The following is a 21,315-nucleotide window of genomic DNA, read 5'->3' as shown; positions in this document are numbered from 1 at the left end:
ACAATCACATTAATACCCTCCCACGCCCCCTCTTTGAGACAGAACAATCACATTAATACCCTCCCACGCCCCCTCTTTGAGACAGAACAATCACATTAATACCCTCCCATGCCCCCTCTTTGAGACAGAAAAATCATATTAATACCCTCCCTGTCCCTTTGTAGCAGCTGTAGTTCCCGATCGTCAATAGTGAGAAGTTCAAGTAGAAGGTGATAATGAGTAGGGTTTATTGTACCTCCCAGAGATTCTAGTGTGAATCCCACACAAGGTCAACCATCATGTTATGATATAGGTATTTAATTACAACACTGATTTTCTTTCCTTGTGCAGTGACACTTTATAACCAAACTGTTAAATGCTGGATTTCCAATATGATAATAACTAAAAAAAAAATAACTAGCTATCAGTATGAATGAGCTCAGACATAGCACTCAACATGTTTGTCCTTTGGTCAGTAGTCCATTCAATTTAAAGGTGCATGTTATGTATCTTATTATCTATGCTTAAGGAAACATTTAAGGTGTATACATATAATGATAGATACAAAATATTGCCATGTGAACATGTTGAGCAAGTACTAAAAAGATTTTCATTTCAAGGCTGAAAGCTGACATTATTCTCTCTTATATTGGCAGCAAATTGTCCTATAATGTTATTATGACCTCAGCTTATAATTATTTCAAATTGGTCCAGGTGATATATAGTACTGTCCTTCAATCACTGATACCTTATTACTGTTTCCGTTGGATATGCTTACAATGTACCTAAGATATTCACAAGTTTCCATTTCATACAAGATTTATGAAAAGTTTTCTTTTAACGAGCCTCTGGAGAGCACAAATGAAAAATTTGTGATCAGTTTCATGAATTTCTTGTAAAATGAAAAAGACTTTTAAGATGATTTTATCACATGATAAGAATTTTGCAAATATTGCAAAAACATGCTTTTCTATGTATTTTTTTAAGTAAAGATCAGTTAAATGATGGACGCAGACAAACTTGCCTCTATGTCCATAAATAATTTACAACTTGAAGTTGATCCTGTCTCTTAAAAATGTCAAATCCTTACTTTGATTACAGTATGTGTACAATAGGTCATATTTCAAAAGTTCACAAGAATATGACATGGATTCACAGAATAATACTGTATATTTATATTTGAGGGAATGATGAGCTGATAGCATTTTGAATATTACATTCGTAATCAGCAGAAATTTTGAAATTAAAAGATAATCCTAAGATTGCCGCAAACCGGTTTACAGCTCACTGTCAAAGTCTTGCCAAAGTTTGTGGAGCTGGCCATGATTGTTTTGTCAATATTGTGCTAGAGGATTTTTTTATCAAATGAAAAATTCAATACTGTTTTTAATTTCACACATTTTGTTTTACTATTGACAAAACCTTATAAGCTCACTGCTGAACGGGTACTGTTTATTTTGTATTAGTTTTTCGCAGGAGGAGAACTTTAAACATTTCTGGTCTTTATTGATTGTGCTTCAACAACTATGTATAGATTTATATACTGCTAATATTATAATGGAGAGTTATCATATGACAATATATGTACCTGTCTACAACACTGTGGTATACACAAAGGTGTGAATACCACCGTTTAATATAGAGTTCTCTTACATTGTATATACGACTTTAAACTTTTGTATTTACATGTATATAAATAGCTGTGTATTTGTATTATAATACATAGTCCACATATCAACAATTTTCAACATTTTTTCATGTAAATTATGTATAGGTAACTGAATAAAATCATTGATTTATAATAGTTATTTTACCTGGTATAAACCATTTTCAGCATTTTTACCTTTGTATATAGCTGTATATATTGCTATATATGTAGTATATGGTTTTGATATAAATGATTTTCAACATTTCTTTTACCTGCATTACATGTGTATACCACTATGTATTGGAGAGTTCTCATGCATGACTTACAAGACCTCATTAATATTTACACCTACTGTAAGCTAGGCTATTCCTTTACCCTCCCTAATTAACCATCAGGCCTACATCATGACAGAATTTGAGGCACAGCATGATGGTAGGCTCAGGTTTGACTCCCAGACAGCTTAGGTAACAGTATTGATTATCTGTGTAAGATTAAGTATCTTATGTTTGTAATTATGAAATAAAGTAAAATTAATTAAAACACATAGAAACATACCTTGAGGAGGTCAATCACTGATTTTCTTTGAAGGGTAGATAATTGAAAAAAAATAACTTTGCCAAACATAATTAAATTTGATCAAATAGCCTGGCTTTTTCGATTGTTCTTTAAAAAAATGTTCTTGTGTGTTGTAGAGGCAGACTCGGACTCGGAAGACTTATACCTTGCTCACCAAGCCGCCGCTAACGGAGATAACACCCTGCTGATACAGGCCATACAGAAGGATCCTAGTGTAATAGAACAAGAGGATGTGGACGGTAAAATATAATCCCTCTAGTACCACTGTCTTACAGTGTTTATATCTCCATCAATAGAGGATCCTAGTGTAATAGAACAGGAGGATGTAGACAGTTATAATCCCTCTAGTACCACTGTCTTATAGTGTTTACCAGTATATCCCCCATTAAAATCTTTATATGTGTTATGTGTTGTTCATTTGCTCCTTTTTTGTTATAGGGTTTACCCCGTTGTCACATGCTGTGCGTTCAGAACAGCTGGGCGCTGTGAAGCGTCTCATAAAAATGGGAGCCGATGTGAATTCCCGTGATGGACAGGGACGTACCTGTCTCTCTACTGCTGCGTACCAGGTGTGTGTTTTTGTCACTAATATGGTTTATTTGGGAATTATATAACACAGTCAGCACTAATTGTTAATGAAGTTACCACTATTACTGTTGTCGTTTTGTCAATCTAGTATTTCAGGGGACTGATCAGTCTTGTATATATGCTTAAATACAAAATTTCCATGTGATTCAGCCATCTCATTCTCAGCCAGTTTAGCTGGGAATGAAGGTAGTTATATTGCCAAGGTACCAATCTGTATTCTTTTTTCTTATTGTAGATTAAATGTATATTCCATATTTATTCCTTTTTAATTGCTTTTTAAATATTTTTCCAATTTAGCCATTCTCTACAACCTTCAAAATCTTCCCCAAATAAATAACATTGTCTGTGGTGAAAATAGTAAATACATTTAGAGAAAATAACGATATACAAAACAATGTTTAGTGTGTATAGGTAATTAATAAGTACACTTATCACCATGGCAACAAGTCCTTGTATATCAGCGGTAATTATCGTGTGGCTGCCATCACATCCTTACGACGCCCACTATCACACACACTAAGTCATGACCACATGTCTAGATGGTTAACAATACTGTGCTAACAGTCATTATCGTATGTCATGCGATGGCAAATAATGAGGCCATTACCTTGTATAAGCTTCAATTTCCGTATTCTTGAACTTTGATAGTCATTTTTATACATAAATAGAAAACCACATAACATTAATTACATACAAATATGATTTGTATGTCTACAGTAACGTGTTATTGCATGCTGTATATTGTTATGCTGGGGAGGGTCCAATTAGTAAAAGATGGAAATATTTCTTTTATGACTACTCCTCAAGCATGTAGTGTAAGATCGAAACCTACCAAGAAACATGCTCCTGGTAAAGAGAATTTGATGTTGTATAAATTTAGTGTTTGACTTTGTGGGGATGAGAGAGTCACAATCAGGCTGGTTGATGTTGAAGTTATCTACAGGCCAACTGAACCACTTGTTGGTGAAGTTATCTGCAGGCCCATTGAACCTCTTGTTAGGGAAGTTATCTACAGGTCCATTGAACCACTTGTTGGTGAAGTTATTTACAGGCCCATTGAACCACTTATTGGTGAAGTTATCTGCAGGTCCATTGAACCTTGTGTTGCTTAAGTTAACTAAAAACCCATTCAACCTATTTTTATGTTGTAGGACTTGTATGATGTGATAAGTACAAGCCCTTGGATGTCTGTGGTGTTTATGTTTAGGGCAAGGTTAATGTGTACTGTACAGGCCCATTCAACCTTTTTGAATACCCACTTGTTTGAGTTGTATGGTGGATTGGACCTCATGTTAGTGTTACAGGGCTGGTATGATGTTTTATTTACAGGCCTATTGAACCACTTGTTGGTGAAGTTATTTACAGGTCCATTGAACCACTTGTTGGTGAAGTTATGTACAGGTCCATTGAACCTCTTGTTGGTGAAGTTATGTACAGGTCCATTGAACCCCTTGTTGGTGAAAGTATGTACAGGTCCTTTGAACCACTCGTTGATGAAGCTATCTGCACGCCCATTGAACCACTTGTTGGTCAAGTCATGTACAGGTCCTTTGAACCACTTGTTGGTGAAGGTATGTACAGGTCCTTTGAACCACTCGTTGATGAAGCTATCTGCAGGCCCATTGAACCGCTTGTTGGTGAAGTTATTTACAGGGCCATTGAACCACTTGTTGGCGAAGTTATTTACAGGTCCATTGAACCACTTGTTGGTGAAGTTATTTACAGGTCCATTGAACCACTTGTTGGTGAAGTTATGTACAGGTCCATTGAACCACTTGTTGGTGAAGTCATGTACAGGTCCTTTGAACCACTTGTTGATGAAGTCATGTACAGGTCCTTTGAACCACTCGTTGATGAAGGTATGTACAGGTTCTTTGAACCACTTGTTGATGAAGTCATGTACAGGTCCTTTGAACCATTTGTTGATGAAGCTATCTGCATGCCCATTGAACCACTTGTTGGCGAAGTTATTTACAGGCCCATTGAACCACTTGTTAGGGAAGTTATCTACAGGTCCATTGAACCACTTGCTGGTGAAGTTATGTACAGGTCTTTTGAACTATTTGTTGATGAAGTTATGTACAGGTCCTTTGAACCATTTGTTGATGAAGCTATCTGCATGCCCATTGAACCACTTGTTGGGGAAGTTATTTACAGGTCCATTGACCCACTTGTTGGTGAAGTTATATACAGGTCCATTGAACCCCTTGTTGGTGAAGTCATGTACAGGTCCTTTGAACCATTTGTTGATGAAGCTATCTGCAGGTCCTTTGAACCACTTGTTGGTGAAGCTATATGTAGGCCCATTGAACCACTTGTTAGGGAAGTTATCTACAGGTCCATTGAACCACTTGTTGATGAAGTTATATACAGGTCCATTGAACCCCTTGTTGGTGAAGTCATGTACAGGGCGTTTGAACCACTTGTTGATGAAGCAATCTGCAGGCCCATTGAACCAATTGTTGGTGAAGTTATATACAGGTCCATTGAACCCCTTGTTGGTGAAGTCATGTACAGGTCCTTTGAACCATTTGTTGATGAAGCTATCTGCATGCCCATTGAACCACTTGTTGGTGAGGTTATTTACAGGTCCATTGAACCACTTGTTGGTCAAGTCATGTACAGGTCCTTTGAACCACTTGTTTATGAAGCTATCTGCAGGCCCATTGAATCACTTGTCGGTGAAGTTATATACAGGTCCATTGAACCCCTTGTTGGTGAAGTCATGTACAGGTCCTTTGAACCACTTGTTGCTGAAGGTATGTACAGGTCCTTTGAAGCACTTGTTGATGAAGTTATGTACAGGTCCTTTGACCCACTTGTTGATGAAGCTATCTACAGGCCCATTGAACCACTTGTTGGCGAAGTTATTTACAGGCCCATTGAACCACTTGTTGGCGAAGTTATTTACAGGCCCATTGAACCACTTGTTGGCGAAGTTATTTACAGGCCCATTGAACCACTTGTTGATGAAGGGATGTACAGGTCCTTTGAACCACTTGTTGATGAAGCTATCTGCAGGCCCATTAAACCACTTGTTGGTGAAGTTATATACAGGTCCTTTGAACCACTTGTTGATGAAGCTATCTGCAGGCCCATTGATCCACTTGTTGGTGAAGTTATATACATGTCCTTTGACCCACTTGTTGATGAAGCTATATGTAGGCCCATTGAACCACTTGTTGGTGAAGTTATATATAGGTCCTTTGAACCACTTGTTGGTGAAGCTATATGTAGGCCCATTGAACCACTTGTTGGTGAAGTTATATACAGGCCCTTTGAACCACTTGTTGTTGAAGTTATGTACAGGACCTTTGAACCACTTGTTGATGAAGCTATCTGCAGGCCCATTGAACCACTTGTTGGTGAAGTTATATACATGTCCTTTGAACCACTTGTTGATGAAGCTATATGTAGGCCCATTGAACCACTTGTTGGTGAAGTTATGTACAGGCCCTTTGAACCACTTGTTGATGAAGTTATGTACAAGTCCTTTGAACCACTTGTTGATGAAGCTATCTGCAGGCCCATTAAACTTCTTGTTGGTGAAGTTATATACAGGCCCTTTGAACCACTTGTTGATGAAGCTATCTGCAGGCCCATTGAACCACTTGTTGGTGAAGCTATATGTAGGCCCATTGAACCACTTGTTGGTGAAGTTATGTACAGGCCCTTTGAACCACTTGTTGATGAAGCTATCTGCAGGTCCTTTGAACCACTTGTTGGTGAAGCTATATGTAGGCCCATTGAACCACTTGTTGATGAAGTTATGTACAGGTCCTTTGAACCACTTGTTGATGAAGCTATCTGTAGGCCCATTAAACCACTTGTCGTTGAAATTATGTACAGGCCTATTAAACCTCTTGTTGGTGAAGTTATTTACAGGCCCATTGAACCACTTATTGGTGAAGTTATCTGCAGGTCCATTGAACCTCGTGTTGCTTAAGTTATCTAAAAACCCATTCAACCTATTTTTATGTTGTAGGACTTGTATGATGTGATAAGTACAAGCCCTTGGATGTCTGTGGTGTTTATGTTTAGGGCAAGGTTAATGTGTACTGTACAGGCCCATTCAACCTTTTTGAGTACCCACTTGTTTGAGTTGTATGGTGGATTGGACCTCATGTTAGTGTTACAGGGCTGGTATGATGTTTTATTTACAGGCCCATTGAACCTGTTGTTTGTGTTACAGGGCTGATATGATGTATCATTTACAGACCTGTTGAACCTCTTGTTTGTGTTACAGGGCTGGTATGATTTGTTATTTACAGGCCTGTTAAACCTCTTGTTTGTGTTACAGGGCTGGTATGATGTGTTGTTTACAGGCCCATTGAACCTCTTGTTTGTGTTACAGGGCTGGTATGATGGGGTAATGTACCTCCTGAGGAAAGGTGCTAGACAGAGCATCGCTGATAAATCAGGGAGAACTCCCCTACATGCATGTACCTATGATAAAGACCTCAGGTGAGAATTGATACAGGCCAGGAGAGTCAGACAAAATGTTGATATCAAAATTGGCCCCAGGATCTGGTCCTGGCCCTTTGTACTAATTATCTAGTTCTTCATGGTCCTGACGTAGAAATGAAATAGTTAAGATCCCTCCCCTTCAACAATATATATAGTTGCGTACTTAAAGTACAGACAACGATTAATCCTGGGCACCTGTGCAGACTAATTTGCGATATTGTTTGAATAAGAATATTTTACCATGATTAATGCTTATTAATATTCAGGTGAGTGATTCAAACCCTCTGGGACTCTTATTCTGACAGCTGAACCAAATTGCTCTGAAATGTTTTTTATAGCATTTGAAACAGTGAAGTGTAGCATGTTCATAACAACCCCAGGGGACCTAAATGATTAATTGTTACAGTAAACATGTTTATTACAAACCCAGGGGACCTTACAAATTGCTGTATCATGGGAAACCTTTGCCTATAGTCAAACTTTTGCCCTTTGCAGGAAAGATGCACTTTCCGTATTTGATTATAAAAGAAATTAGGTATTTACATAGTATGCCATAATAAATCAGATACACTTCAAGGTACTTCAATTAGTAGGCAACATTTGTTATAAATGAGGGAACGATCATTTACATCATAGAACCAGTCCTTTAACATAGCTGGGTTTATGTTACAGAATTATTGGTGCCTTGCTACAGACCCTGACAGGGCAGGAGGTGAACCAGCCGGACAATGAGGTAACTTTACAAATGACCCCCAGGTCAGGGGCTGCCCCCCCAGGTCAAATGCTATCAAACGTTTTCTTCAGTTCCATAAAGAAAATCGTCTTAAGTTCCATAAAGCACAGGATCATGATATTGAGCCATAATACATTGTGTACCTTGGAATTGAGTGGAGGATGTGGAGTACATTTCTTAATATAAATGACCTTAATTTACTCTCAAGGTCACTCGGACCAAATATATAATGCACATTAGCTCCCTAAATTTTAGAAATTCAAATTGACATTTTGTTGCTGAAAGTATAACTGTTTTTATGTTGACACAAAAATGACAGATAGACCAAAATATAACTTGTTACTCAAGATATTACGTATGCAGTCAGAGAAATGATCAAACGATTTCTTGGCAGAAAATGACGCCATTACACTGGGCCGCCTTCCATGACCGTCCGGATCATGTCCAGATGTTGATCATGCATGGAGGTGACATGACGTGTCAAGATGTGGACAACAAGACTGCCCTCCACTGGGCTGCACAGGTCAGAACACAATAACATTGTTACTGTATCAGTATATTGGTACAAGTGTAATAAACCCCCAGAAAATATACATCACTGTTGAATAATCTACTCAACAAGTATAGAGTACCTAAAGTGAATTGTAACAATAATTAATCTTGATTATGATAAATTATATTCTTGTTCATAAAGTAAGGGTATTTTGTAGATAATTTGGTTCCATTTAGCTGAGAATCATACAAATGAAATGCTTCTTTTATTCAAAAACTCCAGAAACTGAATTTTAGATTAGATATAAATCAAGAAAGATATCTGCTGTTGTAAGATAACATAAGTTTTGACACACCAGTGAAATGTTGATTTACAGAAAGGAAGTATTGGGAGCTGTCATGTACTTATACATTGTGCCAAAAATCAGCGGTTTGTCAACATCCCCGACTCCTCAGGCAAGACCGCCGTTCACTATGCTGCTGCTGCTGGTAACGTCAACATTCTGGAGGAACTCGCCAAACTCACAGGATGTGAACTGGAGTGTGAAGATCCAGATGACAGGTGATTTCCTAACTTAACCTTATCCTAGATACTCTCAGGTGTGGTTTCTTTCTTCCTCTCTGCTCTGTTGTCATAGGTGTGTCATCCTTCCCTTCCCCTCTATTATCATAGGTGTTTTACCTTCTCACAAGTGAAGCTCCTTTCCATCCCCTACATTTATCACAGATGTGGTTCCCTTCCCTCCCCCAATATCTATCACAGGTGTGGTTCCCATCCCTACCCAATATCTATCACAGGTGTTGTTCCCTTCCTTCCCCTACATCTATCACATATGTGGTTCCCTTCCCTCCCCTACATCAATCACAGGTGTGGTTCCCTTCCCTCCACCACATCTATCACAGGTGTGGTTCCCTTCCCTACCCCACATCTATCACAGATGTGGTTCCCTTCCCTCCACCACATCTATCACAGGTGTGGTTCCCTTCCCTACCCCACATCTATCACAGATGTGGTTCCCTTCACTTCCCAACATCTATCACAGGTGTGGTTACCTTCCATCCCCCACATCTATCATAGGTGTGGTTCCCTTCCCTACCCCACATCTATCACAGATGTGGTTCCCTTCACTTCCCAACATCTATCACAGGTGTGGTTACCTCCCTCCCCCACATCTATCATAGGTGTGGTTCCCTTCCCTACCCCACATCTATCACAGATGTGGTTCCCTTCACTTCCCAACATCTATCACAGGTGTGGTTCCCTTCCCTCCCGCCTAATCTATCACAGGTGTGGTTCCCTTCCCTACACCACATCTATCACAGGTGTGGTTCACTTCCCTCCCCCACATCTATCACAGGTGTGGTTTCCTTCCCTACCCTACATCTATCACAGAGTTGGTTCCCTTGCCTCCCCCACATCTATCACAGATGTGGCTACCTTCCCTCCCCCACATCTATCACAGGCGTGGTTACCTTCCCTCCCCCACATCTAACATAGGTGTGGTTTCCTTCCCTACCCTACATCTATCACAGAGGTGGTTCCCTTCCCTTCCCAACATCTACCACAGGTGTGGTTACCTTCCCTCCCCCACATCTATCATAGGTGTGGTTTCCTTCCCTACCCTACATCTATCACAGAGTTGGTTCCCTTCCCTCCCCCACATCTATCACAGATGTGGTTACCTTCCCTCCCCCACATCTATCACAGGTGTGGTTCTCTTCCCTCCCCCACATCTATCACAGGTGTGGTTTCCTTCCCTACCCTACATCTATCACAGAGTTGGTTCCCTTCCCTCCCCCACATCTATCATAGGTGTGGTTTCCTTCCCTCCCCCACATCTATTACAGATGTGGTTCCCTTCCCTCCCGCCTAATCTATCACAGGTGTGGTTCCCTTCCCTCCCCCACATCTATCACAGGTGTGGTTCCTTTCCTTCCCCCACGTCTATCACAGGTGTGGTTACCTTCCCTCCCCCACATCTATCACAGGTGTGGTTCCCTTCCCTCCCCCACATCTATTACAGGTGTTGTTCCCTTCCCTTCCCCAATATCTACCACAGGTGTGGTTCCCTTCCCTCAGCAACATCTATCACAGGTGGGGTTCCCTTCCGTCCCCAACATCTATCACATGTGTGATTCCCTCCCCCCACATCTTTCAAAGATGTGGTTCCCTTCACTCCCCCACATCTATCACAAGTGTGGTTCCCTCCCCCCCCCCACATCTATCACAGGTGTGGTTCCTTTCCTTCCCCCACATCTATCACAGGTGTGGTTCCCTTCCCTCCCCCCACATCTATCACAGGTGTGGTTCCCTTCCCTCCACCACATCTATCACAGATGTGGTTCCCTTTCCTACCCCACATCTATCACAGATGTGGTTCCCTTCCCTCCACCACATCTATCACAGGTGTGGTTCCCTTCCCTCCCCCACATCTATCACAGATGTGGTTCCTTTCCCTCCCCCATATCTTTCACAGGTGTGGTTCCCTTCCCTCACCCTCATTTATAACAGGTGTGGTTCTCTTCCCTCACTCTCATTTATAACAGGTGTGGTTCCCTTCCCTCACTCTCATTCATAACAGGTGTGGTTCCCTTCCCTCACTCTCATTTATAACAGGTGTGGTTTCCTTTCCTCACCCTCATTTATAACAGGTGTGGTTTCCTTCCCTCTCCCTCATTTATAACAGGTGTGGTTCCCTTCCCTCACCCCCATTTATAACAGGTGGGGTTTCCTTCCCTCACCCTCATTTATAACAGGTGGGGTTCCCTTCCCTCACTCATTTATAACAGGGGTGGTTTCCTTCCCTCACTCTCATTAATAACAGGTGTGGTTTCCTTCCCTCACCCTCATTTATAACAAGAGTGGTTTCCTTCCCTCACCCTCATTTATAACAAGTGTGGTTTCCTTCCCTCATCCTCATTTATAACAGGTGTGGTTTCCTTCCCTCACCCTCATTTATAAGAGATGTGGTTCCTTTTCCTCATCCTCATTTATAACAGGTGTGGGTTCCTTCCCTCACTCTCATTTATAACAGGTGTGGTTCCCTCCCCTCACTCATTTATAACAGGTGTGGTTCCCTTCCCTCACTCATTTATAACAGGAGTGGTTCCCTTCCCTCACTCTCATTTATAACAGGTGTGGTTTCCTTTCCTCACCCTCATTTATAACAGGTGTGGTTTCTTCCCTCACTCTCATTTATAACAGGGGTTGTTTCCTTTCCTCACCCTCATTTATAACAGGAGTGGTTTCCTTCCCTCACCCTCATTTATAACAGGGGTGGTTTCCTTCCCTCACCCTCATTTATAACAGGTGTGGTTTCCTTCCCTCACTCTCATTAATAACAGGTGTGGTTTCCTTCCCTCACCCTCATTTATAACAGATGTGGTTCCTTTTCCTCATCCTCATTTATAACAGGTGTGGTTTCCTTCCCTCACTCTCATTTATAACAGGTGTGGTTTCCTTCTTTCACTCTCATTTATAACAGATGTGGTTCCTTTTCCTCACCCTCATTTATAACAGGTGTGGTTTCTTCCCTCACTCTCATTTATAACAGGTGTGGTTTCCTTTCCTCACCCTCATTTATAACAGGTGTGGTTTCCTTCCCTCACCCTCATTTATAACAACAGATGTGGTTCCTTTTCCTCACCCTCATTTATAACAGGTGTGGTTTCTTCCCTCACTCTCATTTATAACAGGTGTGGTTTCCTTCCCTCACCCTCATTTATAACAGGTATTGGTATTTCCCTCACTTTTAGTCATCACTAGTGTGGCTCCATTCTCTTCCCCCCAACTATTACATATTTGACACCCTCACCTTAGTTATCACATGGATATCTCTCTTCTCTCTCCCTAAATTATGCAGGCATCTGTTTTATCCCTACCCTCAATTATCCCAAGTTTTATTCCTTTCTCTCCCTCTTAAAGGTGGAAATCCCCTTTCTCCCCTAATTTTTCACAGGTGTGATACATCAACTCAATTGTCACAGGTCTGCCCTCTATACTGCTTTCTCAATCATCACATATCTCACCTCAATCATCACATATCTCACCTCAATCATCACATATCTCACCTCAATCATCACATATCTCACCTCAATCATCACATATCTCACCTCAATCATCACATATCTCACCTCAATCATCACATATCTCACCTCAATCATCACATATCTCACCTCAATCATCACATATCTCACCTCAATCATCACATATCTCACCTCAATCATCACATATCTCACCTCAATCATCACATATCTCACCTCAATCATCACATATCTCACCTCAATCATCACATATCTCACCTCAATCATCACATATCTCACCTCAATCATCACATATCTCACCTCAATCATCACATATCTCACCTCAATCATCACATATCTCACCTCAATCATCACATATCTCACCTCAATCATCACATATCTCACCTCAATCATCACATATCTCACCTCAATCATCACATATCTCACCTCAATCATCACATATCTCACCTCAATCATCACATATCTCACCTCAATCATCACATATCTCACCTCAATCATCACATATCTCACCTCAATCATCACATATCTCACCTCAATCATCACATATCTCACCTCAATCATCACATATCTCACCTCAATCATCACATATCTCACCTCAATCATCACATATCTCACCTCAATCATCACATATCTCACCTCAATCATCACAGGTGTGCTGACCCTTCTGTCCTTTTCAATTGTCACATATCTTACCTCAGTTTGTCTGTCACCTGTGTACCCCGTGACGGTTGTTATAATGACTAACTGTTGATTACCTTAACAAAACAGGACACCTTTACATTGGGCCACAGCCATGGGTCATGTCAGCTGTGTATCTCTGCTGCTGCGTCTGAAGGTCATCCCTAGTCCTGTCGACATTGAGGGCGGTACACCACTTGATTACGCTCAGCAATCAGGTCACAAAGGTTGGGATCTTATCTTTACTGTGAAAGTGTTTGATTAAATCTTATTCCAGATCATTGGTACTGATGTTTAAATAGTACATGTAGGTTGTATCCCATTTTTGTAGTCTAACATGACTTGCACAAATAAGGTATATTTTTTTTTTACAAAAGTCGTGCGATGTAGAAGTCTTTTTTTTTGTATGAAAGGTATATTTGAAACAAGATTTAAAAGAAAGACATTGATCAGATACAGTACATATACCCCCGGTACTTATTTGTTTTATTCAGGGCCAAGTTTGTCATATATGTGTACTTGTTGTAATTTATTACTTTTAACATGTAGCTTATAGCATTGAAAGTGGGATGTACCCCTGTCTGGTTGTAATTGACACGTTTTATCTTTTTTTTGCTTTATGTAAATGTTAAGAATGGTTCTAATAACACCCAATCGTTTTTCATGTTAAAGGATTGGGCTTTAAATTGTAAATATCATACATAGTGTACACTGAATTCAGTCTGAGTTTAAAAGTCAAATGTAAAATTGTATTATATTTCAGAATGTCAAGCTCTGTTAGAAAAAGCCATGGGAATTAAACCCAATTCAGTTAAGGAATCGAAGACCAAACCATGGAAACGAACAATAGACAACAATTCAACTCGCAAGGGATCAGTACGAAACCCAATATGGAAGTTAAAAGATCTGTTCCGACCTCGTCATAAAAAGAGCACAGGGACTCCCACATCAGACACAACTAACACTAGTGATTCTATAGAAATGAAAACGTTAGTACCTGACAGTGCTAGCTCTAGAGACAAAAGTGGTAGGTCAAGGGTCAGAAAAAATTCCATTGAACTTCGAACCGAGAGGCTAACCAATAGGTCAACTCAGGAAAAGACCCTACTCAGTCATTCACCTAATCCAAACGAGACAATCTTTAATCATTTACCAATCCAAAGGGAGACAACTCTTCACCGAGGAACCTTGCAGAAACCTGTGGTGAGAAGAACGATGACTATCCCTATTCCTATTTTAACTGTTAGTCAACCCGACGAGGACGACGGTAGCTATGGACGACCTATAGCAAGTGCAAGGTCACAAATCAGAAGTGCAATGTCATTGAGATCACCAATGCCCTCGCTGATTGTCGAGCACGCAATGATCCACCGTGAAAAAGACAGTAGTGATAGTGATAATTCCCCACCCAAGGGCTCTCCTCCACGCCCAATGGTCGTCCCTAAAATAGTGCTTTCTACTGTCACCGATTTGGATGCAGATCTGTCACCAAAACAACGAAGGAAAAACAGGAAATCCGCGAGGAAGGTAAGACTAGATCCTTTTAAAGAAAAGCTTACTTATGTTAGGATTGGATTGAGGAACTATTAATTGAGTTGTGTTATGTATCAAAAGAGAATCTCTGAGAATTTATACTTACAGTCTAGTGTACAGTATTGTGATGAGAGTCTGAAGCTAATATTAAAGTCTAGTGATTACATTAATAATGTAATGTCAACAGTCTGAAGCTAATAATAAAGTCTAGTGATGATATTAATAATGTAATGTCAACAGTCTGAAGCTAATATCAAAGTCTAGTGATGACATTAATAATGTAGTGTCAACAGTCTGAAGCTAATATTAAAGTCTAGTGATGACATTAATAATGTAATGTCAACAGTCTGAAGCTAATATTAAAGTCTAGTGATGACATTAATAATGTAGTGTCAACATTCTCAAGCTAATATCAAAGTCTAGTGATGACATTAATAATGTAATGTCAACAGTCTGAAGCTAATATTCAAGTCTAGTGATTACATTAATAATGTAATGTCAACAGTCTGAAAATAATATTAACTCATTCACCTCTGAAGACACATTTGAAATCCTCCAATTCAAAGATTGGAATAGTTAGCTAATATTAAAGTCTAGTGATTTAATAATGTAATGTCAACAGTGTAGTGATGAGTCTAGTCTCCCACACATCACAGGTGCATTCCTATAGTTTTACCTGCTTATGGAAAGACTTGAAACTCACTTGCTCCATTATTCTCAAAAAGCCACCATCATGTCACCACTTTATGCAGTGTAACCACGGTAACGTCAATAATTTTGTCACCCATTTCATGCACCCTTGATGATGTCACAGTGTCTCAGATTTACCCTTAGAACATATTTTCATGGTAGTATGGTTTGGGAGAAAAGAAATCGACCACTCCTTTGACAAAGAAATATAACCCTTGGGACAAAGTTGTTGAAGTTAAGCACTTGGCAAAGCCTCGATTGTACTTAACTTAATAATATTTCCCTTAGGATGTCTGCACCACACAGGAAAGATAGATTCTTGTACTTATGACAATCTAATGATAACAGAAATAATTGTTTTAAATTGCCTTGTTAGCATGGCAATCAATTGTCCTTTATTTTTACATGCATAACATAACTGTAGTTACCTGTACTAAATCATACCCTAATGCAGCAGTATATTTTCTATGAAAAGTGTGGATTTCTTTGGTTACAGAGTCCGCACCCGGAACCCCTCCACATCCCTGTACCACATCCGTCGTACATGACGACACAGGCGATTGGAGTGCCTGTCTCTCCCAACTTACCTCCCGTCATGTCTCCTCGTCTGTCGCCTCTCTCTACCACCGTGCTAGGACATGCCCTGCCTAAACATCCACCGACCAGGAAGAAGCAGGAAGATTTAGCTCCACTCCGTATGCCTCCATCTCCGGTACCCATACCTATGCGAATGGCAGCACCCACATCTCCAGGTAAAGTAACAGATATATAACAAGCAAGTCAACTAGATGTACACAAAAATCAGTCACCTTGCAGTTTGAGGTCACACTGCCATTGATTATACAATGTATTTATATCAGTAATTTTTGGCTGTTAACCATTCACATCTAATTTAATTCCTGGACCATATACTGTGAAATCAGATATTTTTGTGGGGCCCAAATTTCATGGTTTTCTGACAAAACACCTTTTGTGGGTACATAAATTAGTGGATTACAATTACCCACTCAAACGGAGAATTGCTTTATGTCAAAACTCATAATTACTTTGTGGTCCTATGAATTTGTGGATGAAAAGCGAAATCAAAAACCCCAAGAAAATTAGTGATTTCACAGTAGTGGTCAAATTTCAAGAGGTCAATGTTTCCAGGAACTAAATTTGTCTGAATCCTGACTTTGAATTGCAAATAATTTTGCAAGCAAAATAAAATTTTCATGAAATTTCTTTGAAATCTCCTTGTTAGTTTATGTTCCTCACATCTCACTTGTAAGTAAAAGGAACAGGTGAAACTCACGAGAAACTATACCCGAGAATAGCACAGCACATAGTATTCAACTTTTTGTATGCAATGTTTTTCTTCTTAAATTGCACGAGTCAAGAATAAATATTCAAAATATGAACCATGAAAATTTGTTGCCATTCATGTAGATAGTTTGTTAAGATGGTTGATAAATTCTAGTATTACTAATTAAAATGTAAAATCTACAAATTAGATCAAAAAGCAAAATTGCGAAAGTGTGTTTACTTCCTGATTTGATTGAAGTTTATCACTAGTTATCATGACTTATAGCTACTGTCTTAACCACATTGCCATTGATAGTTATAAAAATAAACCTTGAAGATGATAGGATTTCAGTATGAACTTATTGTAAAATTATTGAACTTCAGCTGGTTACCGAGGACGACATGCCGATAAACAGAAGAGGTCTCCCACGCCGCCACCCACCATCAAACTGTGGCCCTCTGAGTATGTATATACCTGGGTTTATATATACCTACCATCAAATATAGCCCATAAAGGAATTGTTTGAATTTAGATATACCTTGTAAATCACAGCAGATTATATTTTGATAAAAGTAAGAGATGGATGACAAATAGTATGATTAGAGAGTATGTCAGGTCAGCACCCCAAAGGTCAAGGTCATGAAAAAAGGTTAATGGTTTGGTAAATAACTCCTGAACCCATTTTATGAAATAGCATTGATGGATGTATCATGACTGGATGCTGTGTCTCCTGCAAATCGGTAACCCCAAGGTCAAAGGTCATAGAATAGTTCAAGTCTTTATTGTTGACCTTGGTGATTATTTATAAATGACTGAATAGTCTTTTAGGTTTTTTGGGTGGGGGTGGGGGGTACTGCATTAACGATTAATCATGACTGAACAGTGTTTTCAGTACCACTTGTAGGTTTACACTCCAAACATTTTTATGAATGTATAGATGGCTGCATCGTAGCAAGAGACTGTCATGTGCATATCTGAGGTTCTGACCCAAAAGTTCAAGATCACAGCAAGTCATCAGATGTCAAATTAATATGTTGCTTATCCAGGCTGTAACCTTTGAATACTTGTGATAGAAGCTAATTGATTGATTAATGTTTCTGTACCACAATGTAATATAGAAACATCTGGGTTACACAGTACATGTTCAAATATTTCAAAAATTATGGTGATAAAACATTCTTACTGGGAATTGCATTCATTTTACAGTGAGAATATTCAACAGCAACCAAGTCCAAATCTCTCACCAAGTCCTGTGGTGTTTGATTCCGAGACCTCAGAGAAGATTCGGCAGAGTGTGCAACGCCGACTAAGTGGATTAAGTGAAAAGAGTGGAATATCTCGTAGACTGAGTGGTCTAAGCGATGCATCACAGTTTTTGACAGTGGATGAGCATGACCGATTTGGTGGCAGTGGATCGGATATTTTTTCCTTGTCCTCAGGGTCAAGGTTATCGATGCATTCCGGTTCACAACACTCCGGATCACGGAGTCCCCTTCCTTCTGCTAGGAGTGATGCGAGAAGCATACATTTATCGCCTCTCAATAGTAGCTTCGGCTCAAACTCAAGTGGAACTCTTCTATGTGCCTCACCTGTCCCCATGACAACCATGGAGAAGAAAAGCATGGATCGCTCCATACAGAGTTTACTGCATTAACAAAATCTGATCTGTGATATACCATATTAGGTAAAAGGGGATTGGGATATACCATATTAGGTAAAAGGGAAACTGGAAATGGAATTTACCATGTTAAGGGAAAGTGGGATTGTACCACGTTTGGTAAAGGGAAATCCGGAATATACCATGTTAGGTAAATGGAAAGTGGGATATAACATGTCGGGAAATTGAGAATGTACCATGTTTAGTTAAGCAGAAGTGGGATAATACTACTCTAATCACTTAAGGGGAAGTGTGCAAGATCCTTGTACATTAAAAAGTGATAATACATTTACAAGCCTGGCTATATATGTGATATCAAATGATAAATGACAGAGGAAACAAAATGTGATCTTAATTAAAATGGCTAAAATTGTGATATACAAATAATCTGAGTCATGGCTCGCTGTGTAAATCATGTTGATTAATATAAATGTGGGCAAATCAAAATTGTGATACATGTTTTTAGTCTTGGATATCTTTTAAATGTATGTCTTTTAATGTGTAATATTACTGTCATTTTTGTGAAATAAGTTTTAGTATTCTGTCTGTGAGAGTTCTACTGGTACTGTAGGTATGCTTTTATAAAAAAAAAATGAAAATTTGACAGTCATGTTTTGATTGTGCTCCTCATCTGGATCATTTTGGTATATTTTGTTCTATTAGTATTGTGTAAAGATTGTTTTAGGAAAAGAAATTGTCCACACTAAGATGTTTCTTGTACATTTATATATATAAATTATAATGTTAACCCTTTCACCACTGTAGACCATAATGGACTAATCCAGATCAATGCATGGTAGAGTCTACTAAAGTTACATAGGGGTGAAAGGGTTAATAAGTAATTAACTGTCATAATAGTATTGTGGTTGAAAATAAACACAAGGATAAAAAAATGCTGGATAACATAAATCACAAAAGCAAGAAGACCAAATTATATATCCTGTTCAACAGTTACAAATCATGCAGTTATAGGCATTCCACCATAACATACACACAACGTACAGTTAATTCTTTCTATTCTGAAAAGTCAAAACAATTCATTAATCTTTCACATGTGCCTTTTACTGATGTCAAACATCTATTTTTATCATGCTGTTTCATAATAATGCATGTACTTAATCAAAAGCAGCATTTATTTACAAAACAACACAACTGGTCTCAAAATACCATTTTTAATGTCATTAGCATACATCCGTCCCATCACATAAACCTCTACACACATGATTGCTGTACATTTGTATGTCCTCCTTTGATATTGAGGCACAAATTATGGTCTTTGATTTATGTAGACAAATAAATAAGCCTTGTCAAAGCTGATCCTGCAGTATAAGATGGATTTCTAGGAAACATTGCAAACAACGTATCATTATCATGTACCTACATGTACCTGTGCATGTAAAACTACTTATTATCATAATGTTGCCACCTCTTTCTACAGAGTTATGGCTCTTGGTATAAGTATCTCTTTCTACAGAGTTATGGCCCTTGGTATAAGTATCTCTTTCTACATAATTATGGCCCTTGGTATAACTATCTCTTTCTACATAATTATGGCCCTTGGTATAACTATCTCTTTCTACATAATTATGGCCCTTGTTATAAGTATCTCTTTCTACAGAGTTATGGCCCTTGGTATAACTATCTCTTTTCCATGGACCATCCTCCTCCGCCAGCCTCACTTCACTTCATTTCATGCAGTCCTATTTGACAAAAAAAGTCACGGTATTTATTCATCCTTACCATCTTGTTTTCTAACCAAAAACTAAAATAGAGAAGATAAAGGCATTAACCCTTTCACCACTGTAGACCATAATGGACTCATCCAGATCAATGCATGGTAGAGTCTATTAAAGTTACATAGGGGTGAAAGGGTTAATATGTGTGTCACCTCAAAAACATGACACAATCATATACAAGCCCAATCATGCCAGATGTTGTGTTATCGAGCTCCTCTATTTTCCTATTATATACATATCAGTAAGTATTACGTTAAAACATCATTATATTTCAACTTATATATACATGATTTTTATGAATGGAAGTTTAACAATATTTAATAAACTTAAATTAACATATATATTTCATTGAGTTTCTTTTAAACAGTATTTTAATGAGTTACACTTAAAATGTTTTAATGCATTTTACTATTCATTTATCAAAATGACAAATACTCACAGAGTGAATCAATCAAACCCGAAAGTTTTAGATAAATCAATACGTCTGCATTCTCACTGATTATATTTTATATATATTTAACTTCTGTCTCATATTTGTAAAGACCTGGGTAAAAGATGTCCTGTACTGCTCTTGGTTTAGTACTGAATATGTTTTTCTGTGTTGATACTTGAAAGCCTTTTTTATTGGAATTTATATTAAACTGTCCCCTGTCTCTAGAATATTGAATTATTCAGAAAAATAATGAGACTTAAATAATTTTGATGTCTTGGATGTTTCACACTAAGGGGAGATGATCTAGTCGAAGATGGGGGAAGTAGCCAGACAATTAGATTATTTTTGATTTTGATGGAGTGGGGAGTGTCCAGTTTACCTGCATCGCTGTAGTATGTACATCAATCATATACTGGTTTCATGAATTTGGGAGTGTGCAATTTTTTCTCAGCACTACAGCAAGTTTTTCTTTTAAAGTTTGAACATTAAATATAAAAGAGTTAGATAAATGTGATAAACGATGGTCACGAGTTGTTGGACTTGTTTCTACAGCAACACTTCACGACATCTACATCATTGTTTTACAAAGGATGAGTTAGGAATTAATTTGTTTGAGGTGAAGAGTTTGTTAATTGATTTACAGAAATCACACTGCTGTGTTGACAGCTCTGTAACCAAGTTTTCTTTTATAATACGTCTTCAAATAATTTGTTATCAATCACTTCTAAGTGTTTGTAAAGCTAGCCACTTGTAAATACAAAGCATTTACAATTTAT

At 38.6% G+C, this 21,315-nt stretch overlaps 1 protein-coding gene across 1 annotated transcript in view; it reads left to right on the top strand.

Moving 5' to 3' along the window:
- Window positions 1-19,150, top strand: part of LOC110466395 — a 30,205-nt gene extending 11,055 nt beyond the window's left edge. Inside the window, exons 2-12 of the mRNA XM_021522848.1 lie at window positions 2,320-2,442; window positions 2,642-2,772; window positions 7,146-7,255; window positions 7,931-7,991; window positions 8,386-8,514; window positions 8,861-9,045; window positions 13,296-13,432; window positions 13,969-14,732; window positions 15,925-16,180; window positions 17,097-17,175; window positions 17,920-19,150. Coding sequence (XP_021378523.1) covers window positions 2,320-2,442; window positions 2,642-2,772; window positions 7,146-7,255; window positions 7,931-7,991; window positions 8,386-8,514; window positions 8,861-9,045; window positions 13,296-13,432; window positions 13,969-14,732; window positions 15,925-16,180; window positions 17,097-17,175; window positions 17,920-18,367 — 2,423 coding nt within the window. The 3' untranslated portion in view covers window positions 18,368-19,150. The remainder of the gene's footprint in view (window positions 1-2,319; window positions 2,443-2,641; window positions 2,773-7,145; window positions 7,256-7,930; window positions 7,992-8,385; window positions 8,515-8,860; window positions 9,046-13,295; window positions 13,433-13,968; window positions 14,733-15,924; window positions 16,181-17,096; window positions 17,176-17,919) is intronic.
- The last annotated feature ends 2,165 nt before the right edge of the window (window positions 19,151-21,315 follow it).

This window comes from Mizuhopecten yessoensis, unplaced genomic scaffold (genome assembly GCF_002113885.1).
Source record: "Mizuhopecten yessoensis strain PY_sf001 unplaced genomic scaffold, ASM211388v2 scaffold11133, whole genome shotgun sequence".
NCBI lineage: Eukaryota > Metazoa > Mollusca > Bivalvia > Pectinida > Pectinidae > Mizuhopecten > Mizuhopecten yessoensis.
This window is presented reverse-complemented; position numbering and strand designations above follow the sequence as displayed.